The sequence below is a fragment of the Oncorhynchus mykiss genome, chromosome 13 (assembly GCF_057628025.1).
Source record: "Oncorhynchus mykiss isolate SJ-2025 chromosome 13, ASM5762802v1, whole genome shotgun sequence".
In the NCBI taxonomy this organism is placed as follows: Eukaryota; Metazoa; Chordata; class Actinopteri; order Salmoniformes; family Salmonidae; genus Oncorhynchus; species Oncorhynchus mykiss.
In genome coordinates this window covers 8,693,047-8,707,500 of record NC_143034.1, presented here as the reverse complement: position 1 = coordinate 8,707,500, position 14,454 = coordinate 8,693,047, and the positions used below count along the sequence as shown (strand labels likewise).

The window sequence follows — 14,454 nt, the reverse complement described above, 5'->3', positions numbered from 1 at the left end:
GACAAGGCATCATTTCCACATGTTTCACTCCGGTGAACTCCGTCTAAAGACCCAAATATATATATATATATATATATATATATATATATATATATATATATATATATATATATATATATATATATATATTTTTTTTTTTTTTTATAGAATCAGTGGAAAACTGGCGCGTGTCAGACTGACTCTGAGATGCATTTTGACATTTTAATAAAAGCAAAGTGAATCACTGGTCATAAGATGGAGTGACATCATTGACGCTGTCATTATGACGGTCAGGTTCTCAAGTGAAGACGTTGTTGAATGATTCTGCAAAGGAGTCGGAGCGAATGGAATGTTTGACATATTGTGACACCACTCCACTGATTCTGCAAAGGAGTCTGAGCGAATGGAATGTTTGACGTATTGTGACACCTCTCCACTGATTCTGCAAAGGAGTCTGAGCGAATGGAATGTTTGACATATTGTGACACCTCTCCACTGATTCTGCAAAGGAGTCTGAGCGAATGGAATGTTTGACATATTGTGACACCTCTCCACTGATTCTGCAAAGGAGTCTGAGGGAATGGAATGTTTGACATATTGTGACACCACTCCACTGATTCCGCTCCAGCCATTAACACGAGCGCGTTCTCCCCAATCAAGGTGCCACCAGCCTCCTGTGGACTAGATTGAGATCCAGGGAATAATGCCAGGTAGCTTGAGTCAGTGGGGTGTGTGATCCAGGGAATAATAGGAGGTAGCTTGCGTCAGTGGGGTGTGTGATCCAGGGAATAATGCCAGGTAGCTTGAGTCAGTGGGGTGTGTGATCCAGGGAATAATGCCAGGTAGCTTGAGTCAGTGGGGTGTGAGATCCAGGGAATAATAGGAGGTAGCTTGCGTCAGTGGGGTGTGAGATCCAGGGAATAATGCCAGGTAGCTTGCGTCAGTGGGGTGTGAGATCCAGGGAATAATGCCAGGTAGCTTGCGTCAGTGGGGTGTGAGATCCAGGGAATAATGCCAGGTAGCTTGCGTCAGTGGGGTGTGAGATCCAGGGAATAATAGGAGGTAGCTTGCGTCAGTGGGGTGTGAGATCCAGGGAATAATGCCAGGTAGCTTGCGTCAGTGGGGTGTGAGATCCAGGGAATAATAGGAGGTAGCTTGCGTCAGTGGTGTGTGAGATCCAGGAAATAATAGGAGGTAGCTTGCGTCAGTGGTGTGTGAGATCCAGGAAATAATAGGAGGTAGCTTGAGTCAGTGGGGTGTGTGATCCAGGGAATAATGCCAGGTAGCTTGCGTCAGTGGGGTGTGAGATCCAGGGAATAATAGGAGGTAGCTTGCGTCAGTGGGGTGTGAGATCCAGGGAATAATGCCAGGTAGCTTGCGTCAGTGGGGTGTGAGATCCAGGGAATAATAGGAGGTAGCTTGCGTCAGTGGTGTGTGAGATCCAGGAAATAATAGGAGGTAGCTTGCGTCAGTGGGGTGTGTGATCCAGGGAATAATGCCAGGTAGCTTGCGTCAGTGGGGTGTGTGATCCAGGGAATAATAGGAGGTAGCTTGCGTCAGTGGGGTGTGTGATCCAGGGAATAATAGGAGGTAGCTTGCGTCAGTGGGGTGTGAGATCCAGGGAATAATAGGAGGTAGCTTGCGTCAGTGGGGTGTGTGATCCAGGGAATAATGCCAGGTAGCTTGCGTCAGCGGGGTGTGTGATCCAGGGAATAATAGGAGGTAGCTTGCGTCAGTGGGGTGTGTGATCCAGGGAATAATAGGAGGTAGCTTGCGTCAGTGGGGTGTGAGATCCAGGGAATAATAGGAGGTAGCTTGCGTCAGTGGGGTGTGTGATCCAGGGAATAATGCCAGGTAGCTTGAGTCAGTGGGGTGTGTGATCCAGGGAATAATGCCAGGTAGCTTGAGTCAGTGGGGTGTGTGATCCAGGGAATAATGCCAGGTAGCTTGCGTCAGTGGGGTGTGTGATCCAGGGAATAATAGGAGGTAGCTTGCGTCAGTGGGGTGTGTGATCCAGGGAATAATAGGAGGTAGCTTGCGTCAGTGGGGTGTGAGATCCAGGGAATAATAGGAGGTAGCTTGCGTCAGTGGGGTGTGAGATCCAGGGAATAATAGGAGGTAGCTTGCGTCAGTGGGGTGTGAGATCCAGGGAATAATGCCAGGTAGCTTGCGTCAGTGGGGTGTGTGATCCAGGGAATAATGCCAGGTAGCTTGCGTCAGTGGGGTGTGAGATCCAGGGAATAATGCCAGGTAGCTTGAGTCAGTGGGGTGTGAGATCCAGGGAATAATGCCAGGTAGCTTGAATCAGTGGGGTGTGAGATCCAGGGAATAATGCCAGGTAGCTTGAGTCAGTGGGGTGTGAGATCCAGGGAATAATGCCAGGTAGCTTGCGTCAGTGGGGTGTGTGATCCAGGGAATAATGCCAGGTAGCTTGCGTCAGTGGGGTGTGAGATCCAGGGAATAATTCCAGGTAGCTTGCGTCAGTGGGGTGTGAGATCCAGGGAATAATGCCAGGTAGCTTGCGTCAGTGGGGTGTGAGATCCAGGGAATAATGCCAGGTAGCTTGCGTCAGTGGGGTGTGAGATCCAGGGAATAATGCCAGGTAGCTTGCGTCAGTGGGGTGTGAGATCCAGGGAATAATGCCAGGTAGCTTGAGTCAGTCGGGTGTGTGATCCAGGGAATAATGCCAGGTAGCTTGCGTCAGTGGGGTGTGAGATCCAGGGAATAATGCCAGGTAGCTTGCGTCAGTGGGGTGTGAGATCCAGGGAATAATGCCAGGTAGCTTGCGTCAGTGGGGTGTGAGATCCAGGGAATAATGCCAGGTAGCTTGCGTCAGTGGGGTGTGAGAACCAGGGAATAATGGCAGGTGTCAGTGGTGTGATTGATGTGACATGTCATCAACCTAATCTGTGCTTCTTCTCCTCAGTGACTTTGATTCCCTGATGAAGGAGAATGTCTATGACAACAACCACCTGGTAAGTTACTGATGAACACACACAGACGTGTGATAGCGGGATGAATAGGCTGTGGCTCGGGTGGTTGATGTCCTTGAGGATCTTTTTGGCCTTCCTGTGACATTGGGTGCTGTAGGTGTCCTGAAGGGCAGGTAGTGTGGCCCCCCCCTGTGATGCGTTGGGCAGACCATGCCACCCTCTGGAGAGCCCTGCGGGTGGTGCAGTTGCCGTACCAGGTGATGATTCAGCCTGACAGGAGGCTCTCAATTGTGCATCTGTAAGTTTGAGGGTTTCAGGTGCCAAGACAAATTTCTTCAGCCATAGACTACTATAGATTATACAGCCAGCTAAGTCTCACTACTCCTCACCATAGACTGCTATAGATTATACAACCAGCTGAGTCTCACTACTCCACACCATAGACTTCTATAGATAATACAACCAGCTGAGTCTCACCATAGACAATACAGCCAGCTAAATCTCCCTACTCCTCACCATAGACTGCTATAGATTATACAGCCAACTGACTGTCACTCCAGACCATAAACTCCAGCAAACTGAACACCATTTTAGCACCAATTCATTACGTAGAGTGATATATCTAGGCTTAATTAACACTCTAGCACTATACTTCTGACATAGAACTACAGTAACATTCTAGCCTCTGGATTATTCTGATATAGAACTACAGTAACATTCTATCCTCTGGATTATTCTGATATAGAACTACAGTAACATTCTAGCCTCTGAATTATTCTGATATAGAACTACAGTAACATTCTAGCCTCTGGATTATTCTGATATAGAACTACAGTAACATTCTAGCCTCTGAATTATTCTGATATAGAACTACAGTAACATTCTAGCCTCTGAATTATTCTGATATAGAACTACAGTAACATTCTAGCCTCTGAATTATTCTGATATAGAACTACAGTAACATTCTAGCCTCTGAATTATTCTGATATAGAACTACAGTAACATTCTAGCCTCTGAATTATTCTGATATGTTATTGTAGTTCTATTCTAGCATCTGGATTATTCTGATATAGAACTACAGTAACATTCTAACCTCTGGATTATTCTGATATAGAACTACAGTAACATTCTAGCCTCTGAATTATTCTGATATAGAACGACAGTAACATTCTAGCCTCTGAATTATTCTGATATAGAACTACAGTAACATTCTATCCTCTGGATTATTCTGATATAGAACTACAGTAACATTCTAGCCTCTGGATTATTCTGATATAGAACTACAGTAACATTCTAGCCTCTGGAATATTCTGATATAGAACTACAGTAACATTCTAGTCTCTGGATTATTCTGATATAGAACTACAGTAACATTCTAGCCTCTGGATTATTCTGATATGTTACTGTAGTTCTATTCTAGCATCTGGATTATTCTGATATGTTACTGTAGTTCTATTCTAGCATCTGGATTATTCTGATATAGAACTACAGTAACATTCTAGCCTCCGGATTATTCTGATATAGAACTACAGTACCATTCTAGCCTCTGGATTATTCTGATATAGAACTACAGTAACATTCTATCCTCTGGATTATTCTGATATAGAACTACAGTAACATTCTATCCTCTTGATTATTTTGATATAGAACTACAGTAACATTCTAGCGTCTGGATTATTCTGATATAGAACTACAGTAACATTCTAGCCTCTGGAGTATTCTGATAGAACTACAGTAACATTCTAGCCTCTGGATTATTCTGATATAGAACTACAGTAACATTCTAGCCTCTGAATTATTCTGATATAGAACTACAGTAACATTCTAGCCTCTGGATTATTCTGATATAGAACTACAGTAACATTCTAGCCTCTGGATTATTCTGATATAGAACTACAGTAACATTCTAGCCTCTGAATTATTCTGATATAGAACTACAGTAACATTCTAGCCTCTGAATTATTCTGATATAGAACTACAGTAACATTCTAGCCTCTGGATTATTCTGATATAGAACTACAGTAACATTCTAGCATCTGGATTATTCTGATATGGAACTACAGTAACATTCTAGCCTCTGAATTATTCTGATATAGAACTACAGTAACATTCTAGCCTCTGGATTATTCTGATATAGAACTACAGTAACATTCTAGCCTCTGAATTATTCTGACATAGAACTACAGTAACATTTTAGCCTCTGAAAAATATTGTTATTTCGAACAACCAATGAGCAACTCTGCCGTAAACCATCTGCATATTGAACGTTGAGATTGTCAGAGACCAGCCTCTATGGCAATGACAAGGAGTGGCATGTTAACTAAAGAGACTGGTGCTCAGACTATCCACAGCTCTGTGTCATTGCAGGCCAGTTATTAATGATTGATGTAGTTGCCATAGTTACATATCATCTGAAAGCAAAACAAGGCCATATCAACAGTTGGACATTTGTGGGAATTTCTCTCGTTAGATTCCACACATAAACGTTCACTTTTGTATTGGAATGATGTTGTTCCTCCCTTTCCTCAGAGCAGGAAGAGGTTAGCCTGGAGGTTACCTCAGAGCAGGAAGAGGTTAGCCTGGAGGTTACCTCAGAGCAGGAAGAGGTTAGCCTGGAGGTTACCTCAGAGCAGGAAGAGGTTAGCCTGGAGGTTACCTTAGAGCAGGAAGAGGTTAGCCTGGAGGTTACCTCAGAGCAGGGAGAGGTTAGCCTGGAGGTTACCTCAGAGCAGGGAGAGGTTAGCCTGGAGGTTACCTCAGAGCAGGGAGAGGTTAGCCTGGAGGTTACCTCAGAGCAGGGAGAGGTTAGCCTGGAGGTTACCTCAGAGCAGGGAGAGGTTAGCCTGGAGGTTACCTTAGAGCAGGAAGAGGTTAGCCTGGAGGTTACCTCAGAGCAGGGAGAGGTTAGCCTGGAGGTTACCTCAGAGCAGGGAGAGGTTAGCCTGGAGGTTACCTCAGAGCAGGGAGAGGTTAGCCTGGAGGTTACCTCAGAGCAGGGAGAGGTTAGCCTGGAGGTTACCTCAGAGCAGGGAGAGGTTAGCCTGGAGGTTACCTCAGAGCAGGGAGAGGTTAGCCTGGAGGTTACCTCAGAGCAGGGAGAGGTTAGCCTGGAGGTTACCTCAGGACAGGGAGAGGTTAGCCTGGTGGTTTCCTAAGGACAGGGAGAGGTTAGCCTCGAGGTTACCTCAGGGCATGGAGAGAGAAGGGAGAGGTTAGCCTGGAGGTTTCCTCAGGACAGGGAGAGAGAAGGGAGAGGTTAGCCTGTAGGTTTCCTCAGGACAGGGAGAGAGAAGGGAGAGGTTAGCCTGGAGGTTTCCTCAGAGCAGGGAGAGATTAACCTGGAGGTTTCCTCAGGGCAGGGAGAGGTTAGCCTGGAGGTTTCCTCAGGACAGAGAGAGAGAAGGGAGAGGTTAACCTGGAGGTTTCCCCAGGGCAGGGAGAGGTTAACCTGGAGCTTTCCTCAGGGCAGGGAGAGGTTAACCTGGAGGTTTCCTCAGGGCAGGGAGAGAGAAGGGAGAGGTTAACCTGGAGGTTTCCTCAGGGCAGGGAGAGGTTAACCTGGAGGTTTCCTCAGGGCAGAGAGAAGGGAGAGAGAAGGGAGAGGTTAACCTGGAGGTTTCCTCAGGGCAGGGAGAGGTTAACCTGGAGGTTTCCTCAGGGCAGGGAGAGGTTAACCTGGAGGTTTCCTAAGGGCAGGGAGAGGTTAACCTGGAGGTTTCCTCAGGGCAGGGAGAGAGAAGGGAGAGGTTAACCTGGAGGTTTCCTCAGGGCAGGGAGAAGTTAACCTGGAGGTTTCCTCAGGGCAGGGAGAGAGAAGGGAGAGATTAACCTGGGGGTTTCCTCAGGACAGGGAGAGAGAAGGGAGAGGTTAGATTTGAGGTTTCCTCAGGACAGGGAGAGAGAAGGGAGAGGTTAGCCTGGAGGTTTCCTCAGGACAAGGAGAGAGAAGGGAGAGGTTAGCCTGGAGGTTTCCTCAGGACAGGGAGAGGTTAGCCAGGAGGTTTCCTCAGGGCAGGGAGAGAGAAGGGAGAGGTTAACCTGGAGGTTTCCTCAGGGCAGGGAGGGAGAGAGAAGGGAGAGGTTAACCTGGAGGTTTCCTCAGGGCAGGGAGAGAGAAGGGAGAGGTTAACCTGGAGGTTTCAAGTGTGTGTGTTTGTGTCATGGCTGGCCTGCCTTCAGAAGTGAAAGTTGGATCCTAGTAATGTAAACAGCTTTTTTATAGCTGTGGTGATGAACTGATAACACTCAGCTGGCTTCAGACACAGACATGTTGTTTATCAAATCATGTTGTCACGGTGTACAGCTCAAATGGCACCCTATTCCCTAAATAGTGCACTAGTTTTCACCAGGGTCCGTAGGACTTGGGTCAAATGTAGTGGACTTCATAGGGTCCTACTTGGAATGCTGTTATGGAGGAGCTCTTCTGTCCTTCCTTCCTGCTTCCATGGAGACGGTGGTCCTGGAAATGGTGTGGATGAGGGGAGCATGTCCTGCTGCGCGCACACACACACACACATTTCCAGGACCACCGTCTGACTATACATACATACATACATACATACATACATACAGTGGGGAAAAAAAGTATTTAGTCAGCCACCAATTGTGCAAGTTCTCCCACTTAAAAAGATGAGAGGCCTGTAATTTTCATCGTAGGTACACTTCAACTATGTCAGACAAAATGAGAAAAAAACACATTGTAGGATTTTTAATAAATTTATTTGCAAATTATCATGGAAAATAAGTATTTGGTCACCTACAAACAAGCAAGATTTCTGGCTCCCACAGACCTGTAACTTCTTCTTTAAGAGGCTCCTCTGTCCTCCACTCGTTACCTGTATTAATGACACCTGTTTGAAGTTGTTATCAGAATAAAAGACACCTGTCCACAACCTCAAACAGTCACACTCCAAACTCCACTATGGCCAAGACCAAAGAGCTGTCAAAGGACACCAGAAACAAAATTGTAGACCTGCACCGGGCTGGGAAGACTGAATCTGCAATAGGTAAGCAGCTTGGTTTGAAGAAATCAACTGTGGGAGCAATTATTAGGAAATGGAAGACATACAAGACCACTGATAATCTCCCTCGATCTGGGGCTCCACGCAAGATCTCACCCTGTGGGGTCAAAATGATCACAAGGTGAACGGTGAGCAAAAATCCCAGAACCACATGGGGGGACCTAGTGAATGACCTGCAGAGAGCTGGGACCAAAGTAACAAAGCCTACCATCAGTAACACACTACGCCGCCAGGGACTCAAATCCTGCAGTGCCAGATGTGTCCCCCTGCTTAAGCCAGTACATGTCCAGGCCCGTCTGAAGTTTGCTAGAGAGCATTTGGATGATCCAGAAGAAGATTGGGAGAATGTCATATGGTCAGATGAAACCAAAATATAACTTTTTTGGTAAAAACTCAACTCGTTGTGTTTGGAGGACAAAGAATCCTGAGTTGCATCCAAAGAACACCATACCTACTGTGAAGCATGGGGGTGGAAACATCATGCTTTGGGGCTGTTTTTCTGCAAAGGGACCAGGACAACTGATCCGTGTAAAGGAAAGAATGAATGGGGCCATGTATCGTGAGATTTTGAGTGAAAACCTCCTTCCATCAGCAAACGTGGCTGGGTCTTTCAGCATGACAATGATCCCAAACACACCGCCCGGGCAACGAAGGAGTGGCTTCGTAAGAAGCATTTCAAGGTCCTGGAGTGGTCTAGCCAGTCTCCAGATCTCAACCCCATAGAAAATCTTTGGAGGGAGTTGAAAGTCCGTGTTGCCCAGCAACAGCCCCAAAACATCACTGCTCTAGAGGAGGTCTGCATGGAGGAATGGGCCAAAATACCAGCAACAGTGTGTGAAAACCTTGTGAAGACTTACAGAAAACGTTTGACCTCTGTCATTGCCAACAAAGGGTATATAACAGTATTGATAAACTTTTGTTATTGACCAAATACTTATTTTCCACCATAATTTGCAAATAAATTCATTAAAAATCCTACAATGTGATTTTCTGGATTTCTTTTTTCTCATTTTGTCTGTCATAGTTGAAGTGTACCTATGATGAAAAGTACAGGCCTCTCTCATCTTTTTAAGTGGGAGAACTTGCACAATTGGTGGCTGACTAAATACTTTTTTGCCCCACTGTATATACACACACACACACACACACTTTGGCTGTTGAAACCCCCGGGCTTTCCATTCTTTCTCCCAGTCATGGAGAAAGCCAGGAACATTTCTGACAGGAAAGTGAGGAATCTAACAAGAGAAATTCCCAAGAACTCCAGACTGTTGATGGTCCTGCAATGGTTTCTCTTTCTGTCCTGAATCATTGCTGTGATCTATCCTGTCCTGCCTTTACATGTCTGTTTCTTTCTGTCCTGAATCATTGCTGGGATCTATCCTGTCCTGGCTTTACATGTCTGTCTCTTTCTGTCCTGAATCATTGCTGGGATCTATCCTGTCCTGGCTTTACATGTCTGTCTCTTTCTGTCCTGAATCATTGCTGGGATCTATCCTGTCCTGGCTTTACATGTCTGTCTCTTTCTGTCCTGAATCATTGCTGGGATCTGTCCTGTCCTGGCTTTACATGTCTGTCTCTTTCTGTCCTGAATCATTGCTGGGATCTATCCTGTCCTGGCTTTACATGTCTGTCTCTTTCTGTCCTGAATCATTGCTGGGATCTGTCCTGTCCTGGCTTTACATGTCTGTCTCTTTCTGTCCTGAATCATTGCTGTGATCTATCCTGTCCTGCCTTTACATGTCTGTCTCTTTCTGTCCTGAATCATTGCTGTGATCTATCCTGTCCTGGCTTTACATGTCTGTCTCTTTCTGTCCTGAATCATTGCTGGGATCTATCCTGTCCTGGCTTTACATGTCTGTCTCTTTCTGTCCTGAATCATTGCTGGGATCTATCCTGTCCTGGCTTTACATGTCTGTCTCTTTCTGTCCTGAATCATTGCTGGGATCTATCCTGTCCTGCCTTTACATGTCTGTCTCTTTCTGTCCTGAATCATTGCTGGGATCTATCCTGTCCTGGCTTTACATGTCTGTCTCTTTCTGTCCTGAATCATTGCTGTGATCTATCCTGTCCTGGCTTTACATGTCTGTCTCTTTCTGTCCTGAATCATTGCTGGGATCTATCCTGTCCTGGCTTTACATGTCTGTCTCTTTCTGTCCTGAATCATTGCTGGGATCTGTCCTGTCCTGGCTTTACATGTCTGTCTCTTTCTGTCCTGAATCATTGCTGGGATCTATCCTGTCCTGGCTTTACATGTCTGTCTCTTTCTGTCCTGAATCATTGCTGGGATCTGTCCTGTTCTGTCTTGTCTGTTTTCTTTTCATACTTTTTGTTCTGGTCTAAATATGCAGTTTTAGAACCAGGCCAGCCAGCCTGCCAGCCAGCCAGCCTGCCAGGCCAGCCAGCTAGGCCAGCTACTTCAGTTGCTCAGGCTGTATTCGCACAGACAGTCCATTAAAACACTGAGACGTACATAGCAGCTACTGTAAACAAGGAGTTAACTCACATTCTGCCGAGCAAATTCAGAAATTAGAGGACAGGGATTTCTCAAACACAGAAATAGTAACAAAGACATCTCTCTTTCTCACACACAAAGTCACTTTACCAGCTATTCCAGTCATGTGTGGTGTGGGAGTATTGGAATGACAACAACGCTTTGTCTCTGAGTCTCTGCCTCTATAGACCAATGGGAGTGTTGGAATGAGAACAACACCTTGTCTCTGAGTCTCTACCTCTATAGACCAATGGGAGTGTTGGAATGAGAACAACACCTTGTCTCTGCCTCTATAGACCAATGGGAGTGTTGGAATGAGAACAACACCTTGTCTCTGCCTCTATAGACCAATGGGAGTGTTAGAATGAGAACAACACCTTGTCTCTGCCTCTATAGACCAATGGGAGTGTTAGAATGAGAACAACGCTTTGTCTCTGCCTCTATAGACCAATGGGAGTGTTAGAATGAGAACAACACCTTGTCTCTGCCTCTATAGACCAATGGGAGTGTTGGAATGAGAACAACACCTTGTCTCTGAGTCTCTGCCTCTATAGACCAATGGGAGTGTTGGAATGAGAACCACACCTTGTCTCTGAGTCTCTGCCTCTATAGACCAATGGGAGTGTTAGAATGAGAACAACACCTTGTCTCTGCCTCTATAGACCAATGGGAGTGTTAGAATGAGAACAACACCTTGTCTTTGCCTCTATAGACCAATGGGAGTGTTAGAATGAGAACAACACCTTGTCTCTGCCTCTATAGAACAATGGGAGTGTTGGAATGAGAACAACACCTTGTCTCTGAGTCTCTGCCTCTATAGACCAATGGGAGTGTTAGAATGAGAACAACACCTTGTCTCTGCCTCTATAGACCAATGGGAGTGTTGGAATGAGAACAACACCTTGTCTCTGAGTCTCTGCCTCTATAGACCAATGGGAGTGTTAGAATGAGAACCACACCTTGTCTCTGAGTCTCTGCCTCTATAGACCAATGGGAGTGTTAGAATGAGAACAACACCTTGTCTCTGCCTCTATAGACCAATGGGAGTGTTAGAATGAGAACAACACCTTGTCTTTGCCTCTATAGACCAATGGGAGTGTTAGAATGAGAACAACACCTTGTCTCTGCCTCTATAGAACAATGGGAGTGTTGGAATGAGAACAACACCTTGTCTCTGAGTCTCTGCCTCTATAGACCAATGGGAGTGTTAGAATGAGAACAACACCTTGTCTCTGCCTCTATAGACCAATGGGAGTGTTGGAATGAGAACAACACCTTGTCTCTGAGTCTCTGCCTCTATAGACCAATGGGAGTGTTAGAATGAGAACCACACCTTGTCTCTGAGTCTCTGCCTCTATAGACCAATGGCAGTGTTAGAATGAGAACGACGCTTTGTCTCTGCCTCTATAGACCAATGGGAGTGTTAGAATGAGACCAACACCTTGTCTCTGAGTCTCTGCCTCTACAGACCAGTCCCTAAGTCAGCAGATCTCCATATCTACAGTGTGTTGTAGCATGGTTCTGTCAATCTTGATAACAATATCGAAATCACATGCTTGGTAAACAACAGGTGTAGACTAACAGCTGATTGGTCCTTCCCAACAAGGCAGAGAGAAAGAACATAGACAAGTAGTACAACAGTAATCACACGTCAATAAACACACAATGAGTAACGATAACTTGGCTCTATACACACTGAGTAACGATAACTTGGCTCTATACACACAGAGTAACGATAACTTGGCTCTATACACACAGAGTAACGATAACTTGGCTCTATACACACAGAGTAACGATAACTTGGCTCTATACACACAGAGTAACGATAACTTGGCTCTATACACACAGAGTAACGATAACTTGGCTCTATACACACAGAGTAACGATAACTTGGCTCTATACACACAGAGTAACGATAACTTGGCTCTATACACACAGAGTAACGATAACTTGGCTCTATACACACAGAGTAACGATAACTTGGCTCTATACACACAGAGTAACGATAACTTGGCTCTATACACACAGAGTAACGATAACTTGGCTCTATACACACAGAGTAACGATAACTTGGCTCTATACACACAGAGTAACGATAACTTGGCTCTATACACCATGAGTAACGATAACTTGGCTCTATACACCATGAGTAACGATAACTTGGCTCTATACACCATGAGTAACGATAACTTGGCTCTATACACCATGAGTAACGATAACTTGGCTCTATACACACTGAGTAACGATAACTTGGCTCTATACACACTGAGTAACGATAACTTAGCTCTATACACACTGAGTAACGATAACTTGTCTATACACGGGGTACCAGTACTGAGTCAGTGTGTAGGGGTACGAGGTCATAACTTGGCTATATACACGGGGTACCAGTACTGAGTCAGTGTGTAGGGGTACGAGGTCATAACTTGGCTATATACACGGGGTACCAGTACTGAGTCAGTGTGTAGGGGTACGAGGTCATAACTTGGCTATATACACGGGGTACCAGTACTGAGTCCATGTGCAGGGGTAGGAGGTCATAACTTGGCTATATACACGGGGTACCAGTACTGAGTCCATGTGCAGGGGTACGAGGTCATAACTTGGCTATATACATGGGGTACCAGTACTGAGTCCATGTGCAGGGGTACGAGGTAATAACTTAGTTATATACATGGTACCAGTACCGAGTCCATGTGCATAGGTACGAGGTCATAACTTGGTCGTTATATACACGGGGTACCAGTACTGAGTCCATGTGTAGGGGTAGGAGGTAATAACTTGGCTATATACACGGGGTACCAGTACTGAGTCAGTGTGTAGGGGTACGAGGTCATAACTTGGCTATATACATGGTACCAGTACCGAGTCCATGTGCATAGGTACGAGGTCATAACTTGGTCGTTATATACATGGTACCAGTACTGAGTCCATGTGCATAGGTACGAGGTCATAACTTGGTCGTTATATACATGGTACCAGTACTGAGTCCATGTGTAGGGGTACGAGGTAGTAACTTGGCTATATACACGGGGTACCAGTACTGAGTCCATGTGTAGGGGTAGGAGGTAAGGGAGGTCCTATGTAGAAAGTCTGGGTAGCTGCTGGTTAACTATTTAACTAACTATTTGTCAGTCTTACGGCTTGGGGGAAGAAGCTGGTCAGGGTCCTGGTGGTTCCAGACTTGGTGCATCGGTACCACTTGCCGTGCAGTAGCAGACTGAGAACAGTCTATGACTTGGGTGGCTTTAGTCTGACAATTTTTAGGGCCTTCCTCTGACACCGTCTGGTATAGAGGTCCTGGATGGCAGGAAGCTCGGCCCCAGTGATGTACTGGGCCGTACGCACTACCCTCTGTAGCGCCTTGCGGTCGGATGCCGAGCAGTTTCCGTACCAAGCGGTGATCAGGCCAGTCAAGATGCTCTCAATGGTGCAGCTGTAGAACTTTTTGAGGATCTGGGGACTCATGCCAAATCTTTTCAGCCTGCTGAGGGGGAAGACGCTTTGTCATGCCTTATTGTTCTGTGTTCCCAGACATTCCTTTAGCTCTTTGTTCCCAGGTGTACAGCCTTCTATCTCTCTGTGTGTTCCAGCCTTCTATCTCTCTGTGTGTTCCAGCCTTCTATCTATCTGTGTGCTCCAGCCTTCTATCTCTCTGTGTGCTCCAGCCTTCTATCTCTCTGTGTGCTCCAGCCTTCTATCTCTCTGTGTGCTCCAGCCTTCTATCTCTCTGTGTGTTCCAGCCTTCTATCTCTCTGTGTGCTCCAGCCTTCTATCTCTCTGTGTGCTCCAGCCTTCTATCTCTCTGTGTGCTCCAGCCTTCTATCTCTCTGTGTGCTCCAGCCTTCTATCTCTCTGTGTGTTCCAGCCTTCTATCTCTCTGTGTGCTCCAGCCTTCTATCTCTCTGTGTGCTCCAGCCTTCTATCTCTCTGTGTGCTCCAGCCTTCTATCTCTCTGTGTGCTCCAGCCTTCTATCTCTCTGTGTGCTCCAGCCTTCTATCTCTCTGTGTGCTCCAGCCTTCTATCTCT

The 14,454-nt window shown here is 45.9% G+C and overlaps 1 protein-coding gene across 4 annotated transcripts in view; it reads left to right on the top strand.

Annotated features, from left to right (window-relative positions):
• micall2b (mical-like 2b) overlaps positions 1-14,454 on the top strand; it is a 42,659-nt gene that overhangs the window by 1,366 nt on the left and 26,839 nt on the right. For 3 of the 4 annotated variants that reach the window (XR_016485609.1, XM_090194995.1, XM_090194993.1), the window contains exon 2: positions 2,906-2,954. Coding sequence is in view for 3 of the 4 variants with exons in the window: in XM_090194995.1 (XP_090051121.1) it covers positions 2,906-2,954 (49 nt within the window). In the remaining variant the exon portion in view is untranslated. Of the gene's footprint in view, positions 1-594; positions 690-2,905; positions 2,955-14,454 lie in introns of those variants that run through there. The other variant, XM_090194996.1, reaches the window with a different exon arrangement.